Below are 22883 nucleotides of genomic sequence, written 5' to 3'. Positions count from 1 at the left end.
TTGCGTCTCAGTCAATCTTTTTTTTTTTTTTTTTTCCCTAAGTTTTTCTCAATGCTCGCTCATCATCCTTCCAGCTGGACTACGGCAGCTTATTCCACCACTGTTGCTGCTGCTGCTGGTCCAGCGGGGTTCTCGACGCCGAGCGCATCGCCTGCATCATCGTCACCGTACACTGCGTCGCTTGGCTCGTATGCGTCGCCCGAGGCCTATCACCAGCAGCAGCAGTATCAGTATCAGCAGAAGCCACTGCTGCGTCGAGTTGAATCGCCACCGCCGCTGCCATCGCTCTCCGTCTCAACGCCCGAGACACAGCGTACATCCACTCGATACTGTTGCATTGTTGCTGTTTGGTTGTTTTGCTGTGGCTTGAACGAGAGTGGGGAACGACGTTTCAACGCCAGGACCGAATCGAAGAAAAAAGGCCAAAAAAGATGAAGCAAAAAAGGCGCCAAAAATTCAAATTTCGTTTCTTTGCGCTGAGCTGAGACAAGCGTTTTGACTTTTTGAAACAAAGTGGAGCCCAAAGTGGAAAGTCCACGCTTCTTTGACAAGGAACTCACACCAATGAGTCGAATTGCTTGGAACACAGCGGTGATTGACGCGATTGCGGCGCTCAAGGAAAAGCTCGAGCTCTTGGAGGCAAGCCGACAGGCGCCTGCGCGTATCCTGGCATCACTGGGTCAGCTCAAGCTTGCACCGTGCACACTCGAGTCTGCTCTTGCGCGGCCAGGTTTGTTTGACCGTGGTTACGAGGCCGGCGTGTATCTCGCGCCTGAAAGTTATGCTCGCCAGCAGCTGCAACAGCAGCCGCCGCTGGGACGCTCGGAAGCCATGTACACCCCGACCTTGGTGGAGCGCAACACACGGGCAAACGCCGGAGCGGCTCAGCCCTCAGCAATGCCTCGAGGGGTGATTAGTCCGATTGGAGGGGATCAGCCAGCTCAGCTGGGCCAGCGGGCGTACCAACACGCGTATGGAGCAGCCGGTCCCACCCCGCGTACAACGCCGGATGTGCCACGAATTCAGCAACAGCAGCCACAACAGCAGCCACAACAGCAGGCACAACAGCAGCAACAGCCACAGCAGCAACACATTCCTGTTGCCCCACCTGTTCAGAATCCACAAAACGGAGCTGCCGGCTCTACGAGGCCCATCGCAATGCCCGCTCAAGAGCAGGCTGCCACAAATTATCCCCAAGTCCTCGAGCAGCTTGCAGAGGAGTCGCGAAAAGTCCAGCGGCTTGAGGTGAGTGTTTTTGGTGTTGTCCATTGAAAACTCTTGCCAACTCACCCTGATTTTGGTCTTATGGGTAGCGCGATGTCGCTTTGTTGCAGCAAACTCAAGAGCGTTATCAGTTGCAGTTTCAGCAAATGCAGCAGCAGCAACAGCAGCAATTACAACAACAGCAGCAGCAATTACAACAACAGCAACATTCTCCTCCTCAAAACGCACAACAGCAGCAACTACCGACTGCTCCGGGTGCATCGCTGTCTCACGGTGTGATTCCACAACCTGCTGATGAAACTGATCAGGTTCGTCCTTGGTGTTTTTTTTTTTTTTTTTTTTTTTTTTTCTGTTTTTTAGTTTTATATTCACTGATTGCTGACAAATCATTTGTTCTCAACTTGCTGCCTTACCTCAGACATCGGTACTGTCCTCGGACGAGCTTCGGACTGCGCATGATAACGTGTTGCGAACTCTGCTGTCCGCACGCAATCTGGAAAGGGCCGCGGAGGGTCGACTTGCCGCCGGACCCACCCACAAATCACCGCAGGTTCCGGCAATGGCAAGCTTTGACACGCCATTACATCCCAGCGACCTCGACGGAGTGATCGCCGCTATGGAGGCCGAGTGCGGGCAACTTCAATTGTAAGTTTGATGCCAACCAGCAAGCAAGGATTCCTATTTGTGCTGAAGAACTTTTCATTGTGCATTGACGCTCACCTTCCTCGCACATTCCTCGATTGACAACAGCGAGTACAGCGACATGAGCGAGGTGCTCGAAAAGGAACGGGCGATTGGCAAGGTGCTTAGCGCGCTGACGATTTCGCACGAGTTGCAGCGAGTAGGCGCCGCTCTTCACCGAAAGGCCGAAATGCTAGCACAGCTTCGCCGTGCCCGAAAGAAAGCTCGCAAGGAGATGATGGGAGCGGATGTCTCGTCCATTTCCTCGTCCTCCTCATATTCATCGTCGTCATCCTCGGCATCAAGCGCCTTTTTGTGAGTGCCGTGGTTCCTTTGGAACTCTTGCTCACTTGGGTGACCAAACGACCTTTGCTATTTTTTTTTCTTTCAAGTTAACAAAACCAATTCGAATTGGGGTTTTAGGGTTTGCCGCACCTCTCTTCTGGCTTCTGTTGTGCAGGATTGATCCACAACATCTCTTGTGTTTCCCATGATACCATCTCCATGATTATTAAAACTATGACTATTATGACCAGCTCTACAGTACTGTACATGCGATTTTCACCAGTGCAGCCACTTGTGCATGACGGCGAGGCTTTTCCGCTCCATTTTATCGGTAAATAGCTCGCCCTTAAGATGATCGACCTCGTGCATGGCAATGCGGGCACTCCAGCCACTGAGTTTCAGTGTCTGCGGTGCGCCGTTGCGATCCAGGCAGTCAATCGCGACGTGTCTCGGCCGGAAGACGATCGCCTGCATCCCAGGCACGGACAGACAGCCCTCTGCGCCTTCGACCAGATCGCTGCTCGCCCTGAGCACGCGCGGATTGACCATGACTGTGAGTGGCACTGCTTCCATCTTGTGCGTCGCGGCCATCTCTGGGGTCGCCTCCGCCAAGTGCTTTGCAGTGAACTCGATGCACGCGATCGCGCGGTTGTCGCCCAGCTGGACTGCCGCAATCCCGACGCCCTCCGTCCGCCGCATCGTGGCAATCATGCGGTCAATCAATGCCTGTGTGGCTGAGCTGCGCAGCTCGTCGAGCGAGACTTGCCTGTGATTTTCAGACCAGTCGGTCAGTCATCAAAGCCAACCTGGGCATGGCGAGCCGCCTCTTCCTCCGCTGACCACCATTGCAAAGAGATTGGAGAGTCGTTTGCTGTTTACCGAGATGGCAGGCGCAGCGAGTCTTCTCCGATCGCGAGCAGTCCGCGGTGCCGCAGATGCTCTGGCAGCAAGCTCAAGTAGCGCAGCGCTCTCAGCAACATATGCGCACGCTCAACAATAAGGTGAAGATTGAAAGAAGACTGCAAAAACAAGGCAAAAGATGGAGAGGTCTGAGAGAAGCATAGCTCGACCAAGAGTGGATTGATCATCGTTTAGAAGTTGTATTTGTTACATCCTGTTGTTGGCAAGGGTTGCCAACGTAGAGCTGCCAAGCTTGGTGCTTCTAGGTCTCTGAGTCTCATGCTTCAATATAGAGCTCAAAGCTGCAGACAGAGCTCCTCCGGCCTCCGTGCGCAGATCTCCGGCTCATGGCTCAGGTCTGCGTAGTGCTGGCGTATCATACAGCAGTTCAGATGCTGGATCTCATGGCTCAAGTCTCAGTGCTCGGATCTCAGTGCTCTGTGCTCAAATGGTGAAAACCCGCTCAAGTCGAACGAGCACCACAATTCAAAAATGCTTGTCAATCGCTACTTGGCAGTCGCTCTCGGTCGCACGAGTAGCAGCTGCGCACGCTTGACATGAACGAGCTCTTGCAAAAATTCATAGATCTGGAATGACACCAGCAGCCACACCGATCGTCATGAACAAACAACCAAAAAAAAAAAACAAAAAAAAAAACGAGCAGCAAGTCAGTACGCCTTCTCGCTTCAGCCACCTCCATCAGCCCAGCCAAAGCCAGCATGCCAGCCAACGCCAGCACGTTGCTACAACAGCTTGTCACCTCGTCGACGGATGCAAACGCCTCGGGCTCGTCCAGCGTCGAATCCAAGTTGTAATAAACGCCAGCGATTTCCCGAACCGCAAACCAGTGCCGTGCGCCAAACGCCAGGAATGGACGGTCAATGTTTACAAAGATGCCAAACGGACGTGGTGGCTGTCGCTGGCTGCCCTCGCCTAGGGCGGACGACGGTTTGCTGTGGCTGGCCGCGGTGCTTCTTGAAACGAGCTGTTCCTCTCGCTGGTCCACCTCTGCCTCGAGACAGATCTCTCGAACGGGTTTCCTGACATCAAACCACTTGACTTCCATGCCCATAAACACCTCGACCGCCGCAGCGAGGACGTTCGCGTCGTAATTCCCAGTCCCGAGCACCGAGCGATGCGGATTTCCCCACCACCGCCCAATGCGCTCCGTCCACGAGATGGAGTCGGGCTTTGTCATCGTCGAGTCATTGTCATCGGTTGAAGTCGTCGTCGTCGTCGTCGTTGCGGCAACAGCAGCAGCAGCAGCAGCAGCGTCGCAGGTCGTGGCATGAAGTCCAGCTGCAATCTGCTCCAAGTCGGCTCGTGTGCACACCTGCTGCTGCATCTGCCAAACACAGACCAACCACGTCATTCAGTACGAACACGCAATAGTCAGACGAGGCGTTAGTTGGAAGAACAGTCCATCACAATGCATTGGGATGAGTTACCATGTTGTTGATGGCGTGCATTGCGCAGAGTTGCATGGATTGCTTCTCATGGTAGATTGACATCGAGTAGTCTAAATACAAGACAAAAAAGCAAGACTGCAGTATCTCACTCTTGGTATTGTTGTATCACCGAATTCACAAATGCAGATGGATACATCGACATCCTACGACGCAGGTCTGCTCGCAAGCCTGCTCTCCCAGCACCATCCTGCACAACAGGCATCGGCATCATCATCATCATCAGACACAGCCAACGGACAGCTGGAGCGGCGCGCAGAGGCGTCCTACGCGAGCTTCAACGAGCGCTTCCAAGTCACCCAGCAGCGCCTGTTTGAGCGCCAGTACTCGCACATCTACTTTGACCGCCTCCATGCGCTCAAGCCCATTGTGCTGAAGCGTGCACAGGATCGCTGGACCAAGCCCGCCGCAGGACTCCGTGAGCATCAGCGACGGAGAGACGAGATGAGATGGTTGTTGCTTGCAATGGATGGATTTTTGGCGGGAATTCTACACCGATTTTCCCGCCAGAATCTTCTTCGTCCTTCCCAGCCGTCTTGCTCGAGTCTTCCCCGTCTGTCCATCCATTTGGTCATTGTATTGTGCAATTTCTCATTGGTGCTCCGGTCTTGCTCGTCTTCTTCCGAAAACACAACATAAAACAGCAGCTCCGTCGTTCGTCAACCAGCTCGTGCATCTCGAAATCGGAAGGCGCTGCTTCGCTGTTGGCACCTTGTACAAGGAAATGACACTCAAGCCAAGCATCTTGAAGGAAATCGCAGAGGAGGTAACAAAGTTGGACAACCGGCGCTCAATCCTTTCGTCTTTGAGTACTGACATCGAAACCTGTTTGTGCTTGTTGTTGTTCGTCTTTTAGCGCGATCTCGTGCCACAACCTCCTCGAGCAAGGTACACGTCGGACGACGACTTTATCGTATTGGAAGACTCGTCCGGGCGCGTCCGACTCGGCGGCAACTTTCCCTCGAGCGAGCTGGTGACTGGCGACGTTGTTGCTGTGCTTGGCACTGAGCAATCTGGTGGCGAGTTTGTCGTCGAGGAGTGGTTGATGGCTGGCCCGGCGCCGCAACCTGCGTTGGACACTGCTTCGCGCATGCGCGGCGATGAGCTGGATCCGCATGTTGCGATCGTGTCTGGGCTCGAACTCGGCAAATCCGACCAGGATCCGCTCGCGCTCGAGCTCTTGTCCGAGTTTCTGTGCGGTAATCTGGGCGGAGAATTGGTGAGAGACCATCGTACTTTGCAACTGTGTGTGTGTAGTGAGAGTTTGCTCTGGACCAACTTGGTTTTTTTTTTTTGCTCGCTATTGAAAACAGAACAAAGACCTTGCAGCAAGCGTGGTGCGGGTAGTTGTGGCAGGAAATAGTCTGTTTAATCAAAAAGAGCTGGAAGAGGCGTCCAAGGTATGTACTGCTTGTTGCTTTTGGTCTCTCGGCTTGTGAGATTTGGACTGACTTTTGTTCTCACCACTACTGGTTGATTCGCTCCGGGTCTACGTTTAGCCAAAGTACATGGCCCGCAACGCAGTCTCGCTGGGTCTCCAGACGACGCAGCAACTCGACTCCATCCTGAGCAACATTGCGTCAACCTGTCCCGTGGATGTCATGTCAGGACCACTCGACCCGACCAACCACATTTTGCCGCAGCAGCCCCTTCATCGTTGTCTTTTCCCACGTGCATATGCCTTGCAAACATTCCAGACAGTCCCCAACCCATATCATGTTGCAGTTGACGGTGTGCAGTGAGTTAGGAACTGTTTTTTGGACTCGGTGCTGTTGACCGTGATGTGATTCTCACCATTCCCGTTTGTTTGCTTTGCTTTGCTGTGATCATTGTGTCTAGCATCATGGGCACGTCGGGCCAGCCCATCGATGACATGATCAAGTTTCAGATTGGCGACGACCGCCTTGCTTTGCTTGAGCATACGCTGCAGGGCCGACACCTGGCCCCAACAGCGCCAGACACCCTCGGTACACATGCGGGGCAGTGCAATGTTGTCCCGCAAGATTTGCCTTTCTTTTTTTTTTTTTTTGCTCACTCTGTTGTCTGGTTTTGTGACTGCCGTATCTTGCCCTCCAACTAGCATGCTTCCCGCTGAACGCAGACCCGTTCATTTTGGAAAGCTCACCGCACGTCTACTTTGCGGCCAACCAACCAGAGTTTGCGACGAGTGTGCTCAAGGGCGAAGACGGGCAATCGGTGCGCTTGGTGCTCATCCCAACATTCTCCACGACCCAGACCATTGTATTATTGAATCTCGTCACGTTGGAGTGCACGCCGGTGTGCTTCCGAACTATTCCCTGAAAAGTTGGCGACGAAATAAAACAAACATTGAGTAGTGCGTTTATTTCCACGCAAGCTGCACATTTGGAAAGCACAAGCAAAAAATCAGTGAACCACAGGCGTGGTGCAGGCGCTGCGGTCTCGTGGCGAGGCGCAATCTCGGGAAGTTGCTGACAGTGGCAAGAATGCCATTGCACTCGGCGCCTTGATGGCCTCCATGGTGGCCAAAAGTGCTGCATTGGGTTGTTCAGACGAGCTCGAGGCCTGGGCGTACTGCGTCGCATCAACAAACATGAGCTTGTCAGACGCGAAACTCGAGACGGCAAGCACACCCGAGGGCAGCAAAACAACGTCGTGCGGCTGCGGGCAAGAGACGACAGTTCCAAGCCCTCGGCCAGTGGAGGCGACAAAACGAACCAACGAATTGGCACCTTTGCTGGTCACGAACAGCGCGTCCGCCGGATGGCCATCCTCTGCCGATCCTGCCTGGGTCGAGGAAGATGAGGAGGAGGAGGAGGAGGAAGAAGAAGAAGATGTGACGACGAGATTCGAAGGAGCGCTCAACAAAGCACCCGTGGCAAGAACCGAGAGAGGGGCGCCGGTGCGTGCATTCAGCGCGACAATCGTGTTGGTTTTCGAGGAGCAAACTAGCAGTCGCTCCTGGTCGGCCGAGAAGGCCATGCCGAGCGGACACGACAGTGGCACAGAGCTGGTACCTCTCGCAAACACATCCTTGAACGCGCCCGTGATGCCATCAAACCGAACAATCACGTCGGCGCCAGCATCGCTCACGAGCAAATGCCCGTCGTGTGGAGAGAAGATTGCACGCGCCGCACGAGAGAACGTGTAGTTGGAGGTGAACGGCTTGAGCGTGGCCAGGTTGAGAACTTGGCCAAGCTCAGAGTAGACGGCAAGTACGGTGGCACCATTCGGCAAATCACCTTCGGAGGAGGAGGAGGAGGAGGCTGCTACCGCCACTGCTGCTGCTGCTGTACTTGCGATCGCAGCGCCGTCACCCGACGCATGGCGGACGACAAGCGAGAGCGAGGCCTTTCCTTTCGGCGAGTCAGGCACAGTTCGCCACACCCAGCGCGTCCACGAGCCCGTCTCGGTAATGTCGTAGCGCAGAATGTTGCGCTCGCTAGCAACAAGGAGACAGCCTGCAAACGGCGTGGGTACCACTGCGCCGATCTGCGTGGAAAGCTGAGCTGAAGGTGCAGGCAGACCCATTTCGCCTCGCGCGAGCTTCCACCCAAGCGAGCCGGATTGCCTTCCGCGCAGCTCTTCGCTCTTGAGCGCACGTGTGGCTTGCACCGCAATCACGCCGGCCAATTCTTGGTTCTCGGCAGCTGCACGACTGGCAAGCTCGAGCGCTCGCGGACTGTTTGCAGTGATGCGCATCCGGGTCTTCTGCTGCGTGTCCAAACGTGCGACGACACTAGAAAGTGCAACTTCGTCGCAGAGCGTGCGCCGGGAGCGCACGCCTTCAGGGAGATCAAAGGTGCGGGTGTAGCGGCGCGTCACATCACGCACTTCGTCCTTTGAAAAGGCAATCACGTACGAGAGCTTCTTGCCCCAGCCAGTCTCGTACATGAGCGGTGTGTCGAGAGCGTTCTCGCAGGGGTCGCAGTGCAGCCATTGTCGGCGCGCGTTCGAGTACACCTCGGTCCAGACGTGGTCGGTCCAGTCCTGGACGTGGCGCGCGTCAAAGTCCAACGCACGGCAGCACAAGGTGAAGCAGTTGGCCCACTCTCCGCAGCGGCCACGGCGTGTCTCGAGCAGCTTGCGGGGGTGGTTGTATCGCGGAAAGCGCGAGACGTGCGTGCACTGGCGGCATTGGTGCATCTCCACCACCCCGGCCAGGTCTGCCGCTTCGCTGGCGTTGGGACGCGCGGCCCCTGCATTTTGGGTCTCTGTCGATCCGCATCGTTCACAGGGCACGCTGTTCACCCAGGTGAAGAATTCCGTCTTGAACCAGTGCAGCAATTGACGCAGCAACTCGTCGCGTGCGTCTGGCTGCCGCTTTTCATCTCCACTCTGCTCCGCGTCGCGTGCCCGCTGCTCTAGCAGCTGCACTGGAATGACTGCCAGCGCGGCGTCGCGTGTGGCGGGCTCTTCGTAATAGTAGACGTGTCTCGCGAACGATTCGCAGCGACGGGTGAGTTCCGTCAAGCCAGCCGGGTTGTGGTTGTTGGCAGCGAGCTGCTGCGTCAACCGCTGAGCCAGCTGCTGGGCCATTCTCTCGTGCGCCGTCAGAGCAGGAGCGGCAGGGGTAGGAGCAGGGGCAGCAGCAGGAGCAGGAGCAGCAGCAGCAGCAGTAGGTTGGGACGCAGATTGGGTCGGCGGTCCGGGCCTCACCATCAGCAGAATGCGCTGCCCGTTCGTCACTCGATGCTTGGACAGCAAGTCTTCTTCCTACAAGAATCGAGAACCGTCCACGTCAACGTCAGTCTCGGAACGCCAATCTGAAGCCCGAGCGAGTGTTTGATGACCTCATATTGGGCTCCCTTCATTTCCTTCATAGCTTTACCTGGGCTGGATTGTTGCCAATGCCGACCAGGATCTGGCGTTCTGGCTCAACTCCAGTGACAGAGTACACTTGCGTGCGGAAGACGGTGACAGAGTCGTGCTCGTCCGCCTCGAGCTCGAAACTGAAGGCATTTCACAAAACGGGACAAAACGCCGAAATCTGAGCAACCGAGCTGTTGCGCCAAGCATTACAAGTACATTACCAACTCGTCATCACACGACCCAGATATGCGATGGACCAGTCACACTACTCTGGGGGGTGGGTGATTTTGCTTTACTTTTCGTTCTTGAAGACAATCACAAGCTTGACCATTTTGAATTGACAACAAGGATTGAGGACTGGCAAAGTGAAGTTCAGATTATCAGACTGCTACTACAACGAGCACAATCAGTACATGGAAGCATGTTGAAGCGGATGACCCATCAACCTGGTCTCTGATCCGATTACATTGAACGACTCGTCGAAAAAGTTGAGCTATCCCCTGACACTCTTGACCGAGGTCAATGTTCAACTGTTACAAATTCTTGACTATGCCATTCACGTCGTCAGTTCTTCTATTTTGCTTTTGTCTCAGTCTCTCTTTGTTGTTGCATGCTTCTTCGGCCACTGCTGCTGCTGCGATTGCCTTCTGCTGTCTCGCGCACCACCACCTTGTCCACTGCCTGTGCCTCTGTCGCATCGTCAACCTCATCAGCCATCTCCATTCGTGCAATGTCGCTCACTCCAGCTCCGACTGCTGCTACGACACTGACGCTGCCTGCTGCGGCCGATCTGCACGTCCACCTGCGCCAGGGCGACCTCATGCGCATGGTCGTCCCTCACATCCGCCGCGGTGGCGTCGTGCGGGTCCTCGTCATGGTAAGGTTTGAAGATGGAAGCAAGCTCGCAACAGATCCAGGTATCAGCAGACTGGGAGGAACATTGGAAGACCTCGAAGGTCATTGAGCACGAAACGAAACGGGACACATCGCCGACACAAAGGGCCAAAGGGGGGCTCAATAGAAGGAAGAAGCCAGGTCGCATCCGCACTCACTCGGATGGTCACAATGCATGATGTGTCTCATCGTGTTCACTGGGTTGATCGAGCTCGGGTTTTCAACTCGGATGCACTCATCACCCAACCGAATGTTTCTTGTATTTTGACACCAGCCCAACCTCAAGCCGGCAATCGCGTCGACGGAACAAGCACTTGCATACAAGCGCGAGCTCGAGCAAATCGACGCATCCGTGGATTATTGGATGACGCTGTATCTTGGCCCGGAAATCACGCCTGACGAAATTCGCAAGGCTGCCGCGGCTGGCATCAAAGGTAGCAGAACATGACCATGTTGCCCCCTTTTTTTTTGTTCCAGATGGGTACGAGCTGTGTTGTGAGTCTGATGCGTCGTTGTTCTTGCAGGCGTCAAGTCCTATCCCCGCGGAGTCACCACCAACTCGGAAAGCGGTATTGAGAGCTACACTGCCTACTACCCCGTTTTCAAGGCGATGGAAGAGACCAACATGGTTCTCAACCTGCACGGCGAAGTGCCCAGCAACCCCAAGGATGTGAGTGCATTGAGCAGCTTGCATGACAAGAGAAAACAAAAAAAATCCAGAATCTTACTCTTCCCCTTTCAACTTTTGCCGCAGGACATCTGTGTCATGAACGCCGAGGTCCACTTCCTGAAGCACCTGGAGCAGCTCCACCGTGACTTTCCCAAGTTGCGCATCGTTCTCGAGCATGTGACCACTGGCGCTGCTGTGCGCAAGGTAAAAGTCACAAACTCGTTCAATCATCCTGTTGCTCACAAGTTCCTTTTGCCTCACCGTTTTGTTTTTCTTGCTTCTGCCTCAAGGTCCTTGAGCTTGGTGACACGGTCGCAGCCACCGTGACCGTCCACCATCTGTCGCTGATTGTCGACGATTGGGCTGGCAAAAACCACAACTACTGCAAGCCCGTGGCCAAGTATCCGAGCGACCGCCGTGCCTTGTGGGACGCCATTCTGTCTGGCAGCCCCAAGTTCTTCCTGGGCTCGGACAGCGCCCCGCACCCTCGCTCGACCAAGGAGTGTGCCAGCGGCTGCGCGGGTGTCTACACGCAACCGCACGTGCTGCCGTACTTGGCATCCGTCTTTGAGCAGTACAACGCGCTCGACAAGCTGCAAGCCTTCACCAGCGACAACGGCAACCGCTTCTACCAGGCCAAGCCCAGCACCGACACCGTCACGCTCGTGCGTGAGCCTCTGACCGTCGAAAGCGAGCTGAGCTACGGCGATGCCAGCGCCGCCCAACCCGCGGTTGTTCCATTCCAAGCCGGCGAGACCCTGCCCTGGCGACTTGCCTGATCGGATGTGTTTGTGTGTTGTTTCTGTGTGTCCTGTATGTATCGGCGGGTGTCAGCCTTTTTGTTTGTGTTTTCAGCCTGGAACACCCTTTTGTTTGTGAATGCAAATCTCAATCTCCAGAGTGACCCCCTTTTTTTCGATCCAGTTGTACAGTATTTTATTTTTCTCAATCCAGTCCAGTCCAGTCCGCCTGCTGATGCTGCTGTCTGCGCTGTACGGCGGCACGCTCCGCCTCTGCCACACGACGCTTTCCGCCTGCGTCTCGCTGTCGGACTTGCTCCACGTGTCTGAGATCACCCGCGCGCACACTCACTCCAGCCACCCAGCAGGGCCACTTACTGCTGCTGCTGCGACCGAGACGACGACCACTCATCAGGCACCTGCCGCCGAGCCTGCTGCTGCTGCTGCTGCTGCTGCTGCTGCTGCTGGGCAATCCGTCTTCAGCACGGGTTTCAGACTCGCTGAGCTGGCACTGCGCCTCTTGTGCCAGTCGCTGCTGTTCTCATCGCCCGTCGCGCGTCTCTCGCTGCGAAACTCGACTGCCAAGAGCGCCGCATCGTCGTCGTCGTCGTCGTCGTCGGCGGCGGTGGCGGTGGGCGTCGCTGGTCCTGGATCGCTCGCCGAGCTGAAGGCCGACGTCCAGGCGATCGCTGCCCAGGGCAAACTGCCAGTCCACATTGCATTTGTCGTGCACAAGGAGCAACTGCTGCTGGACTCTGGCGCTGCTGCTGCTGGAGAGCGACGAGGCGACTCGATCTCAACTCTGACATGTCCTACTTCCGCGACTACCTCGCTTACACCCAGCCCAAATACCTCGATTCCAGCTGATAAGCCGCACAGCCATGCCCACAGCCATGCTAGTCAGAATTGCTCGGCAGACGGGAACGAATCACTGCACTCAAACATCAATTCCGCAGCCATCGAGCAGCTGGCAGACGCCGCCGCCTGGGCAATTGGTGCCGGCGCCCGGTATGTCTCAGTGTTTGACGACGGCGGCATCCTCAAATCACACGAAATGGAATTGTCGGCAGCCCTCCGTCGAACCGTTGCCGAGGACTTGAATGCGGGCGAGTTGGCCGTCTCGATTCAGATTAGCTCAACGGACTCTGATGCTGCATTGGCAAAAGGTGCGCTTGCTTTTTGCACAGGTAGTGTTGTGCACATTGCTTCACAAATTGCTCGTACCTTTTTTGGATGGATGTCTTTGTTCTGACTCTGCTCTTCGTGTGCTTTGTCGCAGATCGCCCTGTTGTGTATATTCTGTCACCCATGGACGGACGAACACCAATAGTAGATGTCGCCTTGCATCTGGCCAAGTCAGTGCAATCGAAAAAGCTGCAGCTCAGCGAGATTGATGTGCCTCGGTTTACGAGTTTAATGCAAGGTCCGTGCACGCGCCTTACCCGAATAATCACAATGCTGCATTGAAGGAGGTCGCTGAGCGCTCATCTGACCATTTGTTGCTCGTTTTTTCAGACATGATTCCGTTGCCAGAACCGGAACTGCTCTTCCAAATTGGTCGCACTCATTCGCTGGTCGGGTATCTACCCTGGCACATCCGAGTGACTGAAATTTTGTGAGTCTCCATTCTGTGCGCCCCCCCCCCTATGTGTGTTGTGTTGTGTTTTCAACTCATCCTGACCTCAACGAATACTGCCAAACAAAACAAAACACCCGCCTACAACAGCCACATTCGCGACCTCGAGTATTGGAATTACGCCATGTTCATTCACTTGCTTCACTTGTATAGCAAATGCGAGCAGCGATATGGAAAGTAGTGAACATGCATGGACTTGTGGAATTTCGATTGATTGCATTTATTAAACCAAAAAAATAACCATCTCTTGCCTCACTCGGCACTAGCGCCCCGCCTGAATCTTCATGTGCTCATGATACTGATCCAGATACCATTGAGGTGCTTGAGGTTCGTCACCGGTGGTCTGGTCAGGCTTGTAGTCGTACGAGACAAAGATTTCGCTGCCGGCTGGAATAGCCCTGTCGAGCGCCTGGACACACTTGATCAGCCCAAACCGCGGGTGGGTGAACAGCCCATACTCGGCATTTTTGAGTTGGAAATGGTGGTTGGCCTTGTGGCCGAGCGTCGCGCAGTACGAGTTGACGTTGTCGAACGGGACGGGAACGTCAATAACGACTGTATCGTCCAGCGAAATGGTGTTTGAATTGGCGCTCCAATCCCGAGCATCCACCTCTGCATGAGACACGCGGACGCCATGATAAAACGACACCACAGTGCGAGGAGCAATGTCGACACGGGCAAACAGCCCCTCGCCCGCGCCTGGCACAGTCGAAGGCGCAACGTACACCAAAATCGACTCGTGAGGATCGGGCAGCAATGGGGCATCGCAAATGTGCGCATCTGTTGCGAACGTTCGCGTGAATTTGGCAGAGAGGGTGTCGCTTTCGGGTGCGGGCTCAAAGCAGGTGCTGGGTGCTGCGCAGGTGATTTCGCGACGCGCTGCGACAGGATTGAACGGCCTGTTGTTGTTATCGTACGCCCGAGCCGAGATTAACGTGGTGCGTCGCCAGTCGCCTCGCAGAGTGACCACGCTGTTTGGAAAATCGTACTCGCCGCCGCAAACGCCCTCTGTAGCGGCCGTGGCAGACGTGTCTGGCGACTGAGCTTCCTCGTCGTTGTTTGTGACATTGGGTCCTAGATCGAGCCGGCCGCCATCGACATAGTACATTGTCGTTGCGAGAATCTCAACGTCGTCGTTGTCGTCGTCGTCGTCGTTGTCGTCCGAGTTATCGTTGCTGTTGTTGTGGTGGCGCAGTTGCAACCGCCGCCCTTGGTCATCGTACTCTGTTGCAAGCCCAGTCAGTCTCGATCGGTGGTGGGTGCACAGCACGTATGTCTTGTCCGGGTAGTCGTACCGCGAGGCTCCTTCCAGCTGATCATCGACGTAGGTTCCCGTGAGAACGACGCCATCGTGGTACTGCATCACGCCAGGGCCCTGTTTCAGGCCGTCTCGGATTGTTCCAGTAAATGTGTTTCCGTTCTTGTAGTGCACGACATGCGTTCCGTCAGCCTTGAGTTCAGTGTGGTCCTCTTGATCGGCTGCAGATTCGGATTCGGATTGATCCTCGTCGTCGTCTTGGTCTTGGTCTTGCTCCTCGGCGTCGCTTTCATCGTTCTCGTTCTCGTCATCCTTATCATCATGATCGTTCTCGTCGTCTTCGTCGTCGTCGCTCGAGTCGGGTAGCATTGCAGCAGCCTTCCACGAGTCCGGCGCCACGCTCGCTGCCATGAGGCGCACACGCTTGACGCGATCTCGCTCGTTCTCGTCCTCGATATTGACGTCACCATCATCGTTATTGAACTCGTTCACGGTCGTCCTTTCATCGTGCTCAGCGTCGCTGGCTTCGGCTTCACGTCGTCGTCGCTTGTTGTTTCGCTCCATCCTTGAATAAGCGACTGAGCTCTGAGCAAATTCGACCATTTTCATCACAATGCCGATTCAACTTTTTTTCCTTTCTGTTTCAGTCTTTTATTTTCCAATCCGGTTCCAGGGGGTTCATGTCGTCGTCTGAATCGAATCCGCAGCCAGCCAAGCGCACTGCGATCGTCTCGCCAGTGACCATCGACGCGTTCGCCGTGATGGACGCCGCCAAGGCCAAGGCAGAAGCAGAAGCAAAAGCGTTGTCGCAGCATTCACACGAGACTGCTGCCGATGCTGATGCTGCTGTGGGTCATGATGATGATGACGACGACGAGCAGGAGGTCGAGGACAAGGACGACGGCTCGCCTGCTGCCAGCGACGCGCCAGACTGGGTCGACTTCCCGGAAGACGTCACAGAGATCGAGGCCATCCATGCACGCATTCGCAAGATGGAGCAGCTGGAGCGCTTCACCAGCCTCGAGGTACTCAACGAAAATGACCATTTTCACCTTTCTTCCTCAATCGCTCAGAGCATCGCGACCCCTACTTACTACAAAGGACAAGCACCATTGCATTGCATGCGCTATTGCACTCATCGAATTGACTGGTCTCGTGGTGTTGAACAGAGCCTCGTTCTCAAGCAAAACTTGATTCGCCGCATCGAGTGCATTGACACTTTGACCAACTTGACAGAGCTCGATCTCTACGACAACCAGATTGACACCATCGAGGGCATTTCTACGTTGACCAATCTGACGTATGTATACATGCAAGAGACACGACGCAAAAAGGCCGTATCTCAAACAAGCAAACCAAAAAAAAAAAGTGATTTCATATGCTGACGTACTTTTGGTTCTTTTGCGTGGGCTCGCGCTCCTTCTCCTCTCTGGACACAGGATCTTGGACCTCTCGTTCAACAACATCAAGGTCATCCAGGGCCTCGAACCTCTCGTCAACCTCACCAAGCTCTTCTTGTCTCAAAACCGAATCAAGGTCATTGAAGGACTGTCAACGCTCACCAAGCTCACCATGCTCGAACTGGGCGCCAACAACATTCGAGTAACTTAGAGCAGTGTATTGCTGTGGGTCTCTTGGCTCAGAGCAGCGTGAATTGCAGCTCAATCCATTACCGTGCAATTGGTCAACAGGAAATTCAAGGATTGGACACTCTTGTCGAAATTCGGGAACTCTATCTCGGCAAGAACAAGATCACTGCCATCAAGGTATGGTTTGGGCTTCAAGCATCGTTTCGCACAGTACAACGGGTGCGATGGCACTGACTGTCCTTTGATTTGGCTGTTCTACAGAATCTTGGTCATCTTCAGCATCTCGAGAGCTTGAGCTTGCAGGTACACGATGTTTTCCACATTGAATGCGTGAACACCGTCCGAGAGATCACATCTCACATCGCACTCATCGTCCCCCCCCCTTTTCCGATAGAGCAATCGAATTGTCACGATTGAAAACCTCGACAACCTGCCACAGTTGGAGCAGCTGTACCTGAGTCACAATGGCATTCAAGAAATTTCTGGATTGGATGCCAACGTACGAAGTCGTCTGTTGTCAAGCGCGGGACTATTGGGAGGGGGGAGAGGGAAGGAAACAATGTATAGCTCACACGAGACTTCGGTTTTTGCGTCGCCTTGTCCGTTCTCAGACCCAGTTGAGTATTTTGGACGTCGGTTCCAACCGCATTTCCCGCCTTGCCAACGTGGGGCATCTGGTCAGCCTTGAAGACTTCTGGGTATGTCGTCTGGCCATGCTTTTACATGGGTCGTTTGTGTTTGTGATGGCTCATGACCCAAAACAATTTTTGTTTTTGGTTGCAGCTCAACAACAACCGCTTGGAAAATTGGGCAGACGTCGACCTTCTGCGCACATGCCCGCGACTTGGCACGGTGTACTTTGAAGGCAATCCGATCGCCAAAGACAGCGCCTATCGTCGAAAGGTCAAGCTCGCTCTGCCTACCGTCTTCCAGGTTGACGCCACTCCGATTCGTCAAAACTGAGTTGTGCGGAAGTGCAATAAACCACCACGAATGACATCTGGAATACACATCGAAAAATCGTCTCTATTAAACTCGCGCCATCTACACCAAATATCGCGGCGCTTCTGGTTGAGCGTTGCCAACAGTTGCCTGTCGAATCAATGCCTTGAAATACAGCGGGCTTCGCTTGGTGCGAGCATCCCCGTTCATGTACATGAGCAGGTCCTTGATAGTCACAGTGTGTGGGTATGGCGCCATGTCGAACGCTTGCGCGCGTTTCATGTGTGAAGCTGCGACCAACAAACAACAACAACAAAAAAAAAAACAGAAACATAAAAAGTCAACTTTGGAACTTTGGAACATTGCGCAAAGTTCTTTGCAGAATGCCCCCCACAAAAGGTCGGGTCATACCATTGACGTCGGGGTTCGCGCCAGCTTGTGCAGTTCCGTCTGCCCCCACAGGGACGAACTCGTCGCCGTCGCCAGAGTCCTGCAGGAAAGGGAAACCAAAACCGGGTGAGCGCCTGACGAGCCAGATCGCTCAACTCGAGATGGAGCGCGTTGGTGAATGTACTTACACCCAGCGGATTGGACGATCGGGCAGAGTCCAGGAATGACGGGCTGCTCGAGCAGAATGAATTGAAAAAGTCAGTTTCCAAATGCACCACTTCCAGTGGAAAAAAAAAAAAAAAAAAAAAACTTGCGCGTTTCAGCAGTTCCGTACCGGTTTGACTTTGGAAGAACCTGTGCAAGAGCCTGATTGGCTCGCCGTTGTTGACTCCGAATGTCGGCATCCGCTTGAAGGCGTTTGGCACGCTCGCGCTGCTCGTCATCGAGATTTTTCCGATCCTGCGAGCAGCAAGACGTGAGATGATTTTAGCTGTGTTGTCAAGATGCTGCGCTGAAACATGAGCAAGCACACTCACTTTGAAAGCACGGAGGATGGCCTCGCGCTCATGCTCTTGCCGAGCAGCCTCGCGCGCTGCATCAACTCGCTGGAGCAACGTCAGCAATCGCTTTGGCTCGCTAGTCGTTGTAGTCGGATACAAGGTTCGGAAGACCTCATAGCGATGTTCGCTAATCACAAAGAGCTGTTTTCACGCATGTTCAGTGAGCAGGAGCTTCTGCACTTTGGATCAAATCGGACAAGGAAATGGAATCGCTGCAGCAGTACCTTCTCAAGGATGTTCCGGAGATAGAGCTCCAACGCATGTCCCAAAAACTCATTCACGTCAAGATCCTCAATGAACAGTCCAGCCGCCGAAGCTAAAGCGAGAAAGAGGAGAGGTCGGACAACAAGAAATCCGTCAGCTTTGCTGAACGATGCCAAATCTTGGCCTCGCACCAACGTTCAACACCTACCAACTTGTTGGACCTTTCGCGTAATGTTCTCCCTGTTGATGAATTGCGGCTCCACTGGGATGACGACCACCTTTTCCGGGCGCCGCAGAGTGAAGGATTGCTTCAGCAGCTCGTTTTCAGCCTAAATCCATCCAGCCAAAAAGCCCCAAAACGTCCCAGTAATTTCAACAACAACACCCGCAACAAAAACAAAAAATCAACGAGAAAGTTGCGCATCCGTGAGTCATCCAACCCTCGATCGTCGAGCTCCGGAAGGCGAGATCTCACCTCTTCGTCGACGCCAGCGACCGCGAGCAGATCGTTGTGGTCAATCTCGTTGTTGCCCGCTGCGGCGCGCGCCTGCTCCTTCTGCAGCTGGTGCTGCTGTTGCAGATGCAGCTGCTGCTGCTGCTCGCGGAGGAGCTGCTGGTGGCGAGCCTGCGCAAAGTTCTGCACGGGAGCGGCCATCATCGGCTGCGGCATCTGGAAGGCGGGCATGCTGTACCCGCCCGCAGCACCTGAAGCACCAGCACCAGCACCAGCACCACCAGTCGAACTAGCGGGCGCGCGACCCATGGCCATCGCACTGCTGCTGCTGCTGGCGCTGGCGCTCGGGGTCAATCCAAAGCCAAACGAGGCTGGCGACGGATGGCCGCTGCTGCCAAAGCCTCCTGCCGCTGTCCCTGCACTGGATCCAGGGCCAAACTGGAGCCCGCCAGTCATGTTCGCCATGCTGGCATCGATGGGAGCGGCTGCTGCTGCTGCTGCAGAGGACGGCGCGCCAGCCACAGGCTGCACAGAGCCGACCAAGCCGCCCAGCGCGCCGACGACCGTGCCCAGGTAGTCCTCCGAGAACGTCTCGGTCGCAAACATGCTGCGGAGCATTCAGAGTTAGAACACGGGATTGAAGCGCGAAGAGTTGAGAAACACGCGAATCCGATGTCAGAACGTCAAAGATCAGCTGTAACGTTGAACCACTCACCTGTTCGGGTCGCTCATGGTGGTTTGAAATTGAAAGTATCAACAACAACGACTGAATGCATTACATTGATCAACTGTCTTTGAGCTCAATCCAATGCAATACAATGCAAATTCAGTCTTCTTCCGTTTTTCCCAATTCAATTCCATCCAAAACCATGCGCAAGGGCACCACGGTGATGGGCACGCTGACCGACCGCGTCGATGTCGTCAAGCACTCCCTCGGCAGCGACACCATCGCCGTCGCAGTCGTCAAGGCCACCAACAACGACATTTGCGCACCGAAGCGCAAACACGTCGAAAGTCAGTATTTGTTATGGTGTTTTGATTTTGATTTGTATGGAGTTTGCATTGGAGCGGGATTTTAGCCGAGCGTTGTGAGCTTTGTGTGACTGCGCTTCGTGCTGTTGGACGTATGGCCAGCAAGAGTGCAGCAGACACTCGCTCTTCACTCTGAGCTCTGAAAACTCTGCGCCGGTGCCCCACTGCGGGAAAGTGCGGCAACACTGGGCTTTTTTGAATGGAAAGGCGGCGATCTCGGCAGTGTTTTTGATGTGGCTTGGGAAGGGAGGTAGGGAGCGGCGATGGGGGGGGGGGGCTGCTTGTGGCACGCTTGTTTAGAAAGTGGGCTGATGGAGTGACAAGGTTGCCGGTTTGGAGAGGGACGTGGAGATGGAGGCAACGAAAGCCAGCCAACGCAATCGCCCGCTCACACAAGATTGCTGCCTCGCATCCACGCTGAGGCCCAGCTGCCCCCTTCGCGGTCAACGAATGATACAACAAAACCCGACCAAGCCAACAACTCTGTTTCAGCGACAGAGGCGCGGTGCATCGAGCCCTCCAAAATGTCGTCAAAATTTGCCGTCCCTCTTCGCTGTGCACGTCGCTGACCTGGCCTGACATGCATGCTGTCTTGTCTTGTGTTGTGGCTCTCGCAGATATTCTCAACCACTTGTCATTCTCGGGCGGCATCAGCCCGAATGAGCTTGTGCGCCTGCTGCACGAGCGCCTTCAAACCAAGAACTGGGTCTCCGTCTTCAAGACACTCATCGTCTACCACATTCTCATGCGCGATGGCCAGGAGCGCTTCTCGAGGTACCTGGGCGAGGCGAGGCTCAATCTGAATGTGTTGAACTTCCTCGACAAGAGCAACCCTCAAGGTACGTCGCTGCAGATTTTCTTTTTCAAAATTTGTTTTGTTTTGAAAACATGCCGTGCTCACACCAACACGTCACGATGCTCGTTCCATACTCCTTTTTTGTTTCTTCTGCGTCTTGGCGTTTCGCAGCATATGACATGTCCGGCTTCATCCGACGCTACGCTCGCTACCTCGAGACGCGTGTGGCCACATTTTCGCAGCTCGATCTCGACCCCATCCGCCGCGCCCCCAGCGCCGAGAAACACATCAAGACGCTCCCAGTGGCTGCCTTGTTCTCGGAGGCGCATTCTTTCCAGGTGTTGGTTGACTCTCTCCTGGAAATGCAGGCGCGAGAGGACGAAATGAACAACTATGTCATTTCGGCTGCATTCGTCTATCTGATGAAGGACCTGATCCGTCTCTATGCTGTCCTGAACGACTATGTGATTCGAATTCTGGGTATGTCGTGATGACGAGAAGGCGTTTTTGGTCGGGCGTAAAGGCGTTTTTGGTCGGGCGTATTTCTTTTCCATTTTGCTAATCCGCTTTTTTTTTGCTTTTTTTTTTCTTGTTTCTTTTTTGCTCTTGAACCCGTTTGTGCAGAAATCTTTTTCGATTTGGACAAGACCGGAGCAAAAGAAGCCTTGGAGATTTACAAAAAGTATCTGCACGAGACGGGCATCATGATGAAGTTCATGGAGCTCGCTCGCATTTCCCAGATCATTAGCGACGATGAAGTCCCCGATCTCGCTCAGGTAAGGACGGAATGGTCTTCCACGATGAAAATCCATGTATGGCTGGCTTGCATGCTCAGTCGGTGATGTGTTCCTGGTAGGCACCCACCGCTTTGTTGAAGGCGCTTGAGGAGCATGTCCGTAATTTTGACATTCGCTCCACTCCCGCTCCGTAAGTCAGAAGGGGGGGCTGGTGTTGCTGTTGTTTCAACTTTGTTGTTCTAGCGACTCATATGCGGGTTTTACAGCTCTGCTAGCTCCTCTGTCGCGGCGGACATTGTGCTCCCGCTCAACGGACGTCCTCGCGCTCCCTCCGATGCGGCCGCCCCGTCGGCATCGAATGGAAGCACTGGAAACAGTGGCGGCTTTGCCTCTTTCCATCAAAAGACTGCTCCTGGACCCGCTCGCCCTCCTCCGCCAGCAGCCGCTGCAGCAACTTCCGCTGCGGCCCCTCGCACCGCGCCCGCGCCGGGACCTTCCGCTAGCCCTGCGGGTCGCGCGGATCTGCTGGGTGGCGACAAGCAGCAATCGCTGAACAAGCAAATCGATTTGCTCTGTACGTAGCCTGTCTGGTGAATTGGAGTTTTTGCTTTTGTTATGTTGTGCTTTTTTTTTTTTTTTTTTTTTTGGGTAGTTGCTTGACATTTGCGAGTTTGTTCGTTTTCCTCACCTCTCTTCAACTCAACTCTGACCGTTGTACTCGCGCAGCTCTTGACGACTTTGATCCCATCTCTTCCAAGGGTGGCGCTCAGCCAGTGTCGATGCCTGCCTCTCGCCCGTCGGCCCCTGCCGTGTATGGCCAACAACCGTCTGGCTTCGGTCAGGTTGCACCCGCCGCGCGAGGCTCCGTTCCCACAGCTTATGCGCAACCTGCGTACAACGCGTCCCAGTTTGTGCCAGCGCAATCCTTCTCCCCGTCAACTTCGTATCAGCAACAACCTTTTGGACAGCCTTACGCACAGCAGCCTTTCGGGCAACAGCCGTTTGGAGCTCAGCAGCAACCCTTTGCAGCTCAACCTTTCGCGGCGCAGCAGCAGCCTTACGGCCAACCGTTCGGTGCTCCACAACAGCAACAGCCGTTTGGCCAGTCCTTTTCGCCTGTTCCACAACAGCAGCAGGCGTTCGGTGCGCCTCAATCCACGAATCCTTTCGGCGCACCGTTCGCTCCTCAGCAAGCAAATCCATTCGGGCAGCCGCAGCAGCAGCAACCACAACAACAGCAACAAAGGGTGAGTCTTTGATGTGCTGTGAAATTTGGGCTGAATTTTGAGTTGGGCGGGGGTTTTTGTTGTTGTTGTTGTTGTTGTTGTTTGCTTGTTTGTTCGGGTGTCGTTGGTGGCTCACTTGATCCCATGTTTTGCGTACTTTAGTCGAACTTTGCATCAGACCCCTTCGCCAATCCGTTCGCTTGAACCAGCTTTGGTTGGAGCCACCACAAGCGTGGTGTTGTTTGTTTTTCCTTTCGGTCTTGTCAATTTGTTGTGTTTTGCAAGGAATGTGAATAATTCACCGTGTTGCTGGGTCGAGTTGGTCAGCAAGAAAATCGAAGTATCCGCGCAAGCGTAATCACTGCCATAGAGGCTGCAGACTAGAACACAGACTGGCATCGACACGGC

At 54.5% G+C, this 22883-nt stretch overlaps 11 protein-coding genes across 11 annotated transcripts; 6 read left to right on the top strand and 5 right to left on the bottom strand.

Moving 5' to 3' along the window:
• The first annotated feature begins 30 nt into the window (after nucleotides 1-30).
• On the top strand, nucleotides 31-2438 carry CAOG_04379 (hypothetical protein). Its single transcript, XM_004348157.2, has 4 exons — nucleotides 31-1245; nucleotides 1314-1532; nucleotides 1643-1869; nucleotides 1975-2438. The coding sequence occupies exons 1-4, from the start codon at nucleotides 565-567 to the stop codon at nucleotides 2222-2224; spliced, it is 1377 nt and encodes a 458-aa protein (XP_004348207.2). The 5' UTR covers nucleotides 31-564; the 3' UTR covers nucleotides 2225-2438.
• On the bottom strand, nucleotides 2390-3205 carry CAOG_04378 (polypeptide deformylase). The gene is made up of 2 exons (XM_004348156.2): nucleotides 3070-3205; nucleotides 2390-2956 (listed from the first exon to the last, which is right to left on the bottom strand). Exons 1-2 carry the CDS (start codon nucleotides 3168-3170, stop codon nucleotides 2467-2469), a joined length of 591 nt encoding a protein of 196 aa, XP_004348206.1. The 5' UTR covers nucleotides 3171-3205; the 3' UTR covers nucleotides 2390-2466.
• A 72-nt stretch (nucleotides 3206-3277) lies between these two features.
• On the bottom strand, nucleotides 3278-4620 carry CAOG_04377 (hypothetical protein). Its single transcript, XM_004348155.2, has 3 exons — nucleotides 4539-4620; nucleotides 3851-4435; nucleotides 3278-3677 (listed from the first exon to the last, which is right to left on the bottom strand). The coding sequence occupies exons 1-3, from the start codon at nucleotides 4599-4601 to the stop codon at nucleotides 3597-3599; spliced, it is 729 nt and encodes a 242-aa protein (XP_004348205.1). The 5' UTR covers nucleotides 4602-4620; the 3' UTR covers nucleotides 3278-3596.
• A 37-nt stretch (nucleotides 4621-4657) lies between these two features.
• CAOG_04376 (DNA polymerase delta small subunit) lies at nucleotides 4658-6895 on the top strand. Its single transcript, XM_004348154.2, has 7 exons — nucleotides 4658-4974; nucleotides 5201-5322; nucleotides 5413-5775; nucleotides 5870-5956; nucleotides 6056-6294; nucleotides 6396-6523; nucleotides 6637-6895. The coding sequence occupies exons 1-7, from the start codon at nucleotides 4680-4682 to the stop codon at nucleotides 6855-6857; spliced, it is 1455 nt and encodes a 484-aa protein (XP_004348204.1). The 5' UTR covers nucleotides 4658-4679; the 3' UTR covers nucleotides 6858-6895.
• CAOG_04375 (peptide-N(4)-(N-acetyl-beta-glucosaminyl) asparagine amidase) lies at nucleotides 6883-9696 on the bottom strand. The gene is made up of 3 exons (XM_004348153.2): nucleotides 9644-9696; nucleotides 9367-9487; nucleotides 6883-9251 (listed from the first exon to the last, which is right to left on the bottom strand). The coding sequence occupies exons 1-3, from the start codon at nucleotides 9676-9678 to the stop codon at nucleotides 6942-6944; spliced, it is 2466 nt and encodes an 821-aa protein (XP_004348203.1). The 5' UTR covers nucleotides 9679-9696; the 3' UTR covers nucleotides 6883-6941.
• Nucleotides 9697-9935: 239 nt separating this feature from the next.
• Nucleotides 9936-11819, top strand: CAOG_04374 (dihydroorotase). Its single transcript, XM_004348152.2, has 5 exons — nucleotides 9936-10224; nucleotides 10516-10675; nucleotides 10766-10911; nucleotides 10996-11115; nucleotides 11202-11819. The coding sequence occupies exons 1-5, from the start codon at nucleotides 9958-9960 to the stop codon at nucleotides 11688-11690; spliced, it is 1182 nt and encodes a 393-aa protein (XP_004348202.2). The 5' UTR covers nucleotides 9936-9957; the 3' UTR covers nucleotides 11691-11819.
• Nucleotides 11820-11872: 53 nt separating this feature from the next.
• On the top strand, nucleotides 11873-13542 carry CAOG_04373 (hypothetical protein). The gene is made up of 4 exons (XM_004348151.2): nucleotides 11873-12817; nucleotides 12931-13074; nucleotides 13167-13266; nucleotides 13378-13542. The coding sequence occupies exons 1-4, from the start codon at nucleotides 11887-11889 to the stop codon at nucleotides 13466-13468; spliced, it is 1266 nt and encodes a 421-aa protein (XP_004348201.1). The 5' UTR covers nucleotides 11873-11886; the 3' UTR covers nucleotides 13469-13542.
• CAOG_04372 (histone H3-K4 methyltransferase) lies at nucleotides 13494-15222 on the bottom strand. Its single transcript, XM_004348150.2, has one exon. The coding sequence runs from the start codon at nucleotides 15152-15154 to the stop codon at nucleotides 13550-13552; it is 1605 nt and encodes a 534-aa protein (XP_004348200.2). The 5' UTR covers nucleotides 15155-15222; the 3' UTR covers nucleotides 13494-13549.
• CAOG_04371 (sds22-PA) lies at nucleotides 15201-17281 on the top strand. Its single transcript, XM_004348149.2, has 8 exons — nucleotides 15201-15570; nucleotides 15715-15845; nucleotides 15985-16147; nucleotides 16237-16311; nucleotides 16396-16437; nucleotides 16529-16633; nucleotides 16746-16832; nucleotides 16918-17281. The coding sequence occupies exons 1-8, from the start codon at nucleotides 15226-15228 to the stop codon at nucleotides 17095-17097; spliced, it is 1128 nt and encodes a 375-aa protein (XP_004348199.1). The 5' UTR covers nucleotides 15201-15225; the 3' UTR covers nucleotides 17098-17281.
• CAOG_04370 (hypothetical protein) lies at nucleotides 17145-19449 on the bottom strand. Its single transcript, XM_004348148.2, has 9 exons — nucleotides 19400-19449; nucleotides 18706-19291; nucleotides 18439-18559; nucleotides 18251-18342; nucleotides 18003-18167; nucleotides 17801-17925; nucleotides 17655-17697; nucleotides 17488-17566; nucleotides 17145-17366 (listed from the first exon to the last, which is right to left on the bottom strand). The coding sequence occupies exons 1-9, from the start codon at nucleotides 19414-19416 to the stop codon at nucleotides 17179-17181; spliced, it is 1416 nt and encodes a 471-aa protein (XP_004348198.1). The 5' UTR covers nucleotides 19417-19449; the 3' UTR covers nucleotides 17145-17178.
• A 73-nt stretch (nucleotides 19450-19522) lies between these two features.
• CAOG_04369 (hypothetical protein) lies at nucleotides 19523-22824 on the top strand. The gene is made up of 8 exons (XM_004348147.2): nucleotides 19523-19698; nucleotides 20334-20555; nucleotides 20684-20992; nucleotides 21137-21288; nucleotides 21369-21439; nucleotides 21516-21823; nucleotides 21976-22496; nucleotides 22638-22824. Exons 1-8 carry the CDS (start codon nucleotides 19554-19556, stop codon nucleotides 22677-22679), a joined length of 1770 nt encoding a protein of 589 aa, XP_004348197.1. The 5' UTR covers nucleotides 19523-19553; the 3' UTR covers nucleotides 22680-22824.
• Nucleotides 22825-22883: the final 59 nt, after the last annotated feature.

This window comes from Capsaspora owczarzaki (genome assembly GCF_000151315.2).
Source record: "Capsaspora owczarzaki ATCC 30864 unplaced genomic scaffold supercont2.6, whole genome shotgun sequence".
Taxonomy (NCBI): domain Eukaryota; class Filasterea; order Ministeriida; family Capsasporidae; genus Capsaspora; species Capsaspora owczarzaki.
The sequence above is the reverse complement of the archived record's forward strand: the minus strand, read 5'-3'. Positions and strand labels throughout refer to the sequence as shown.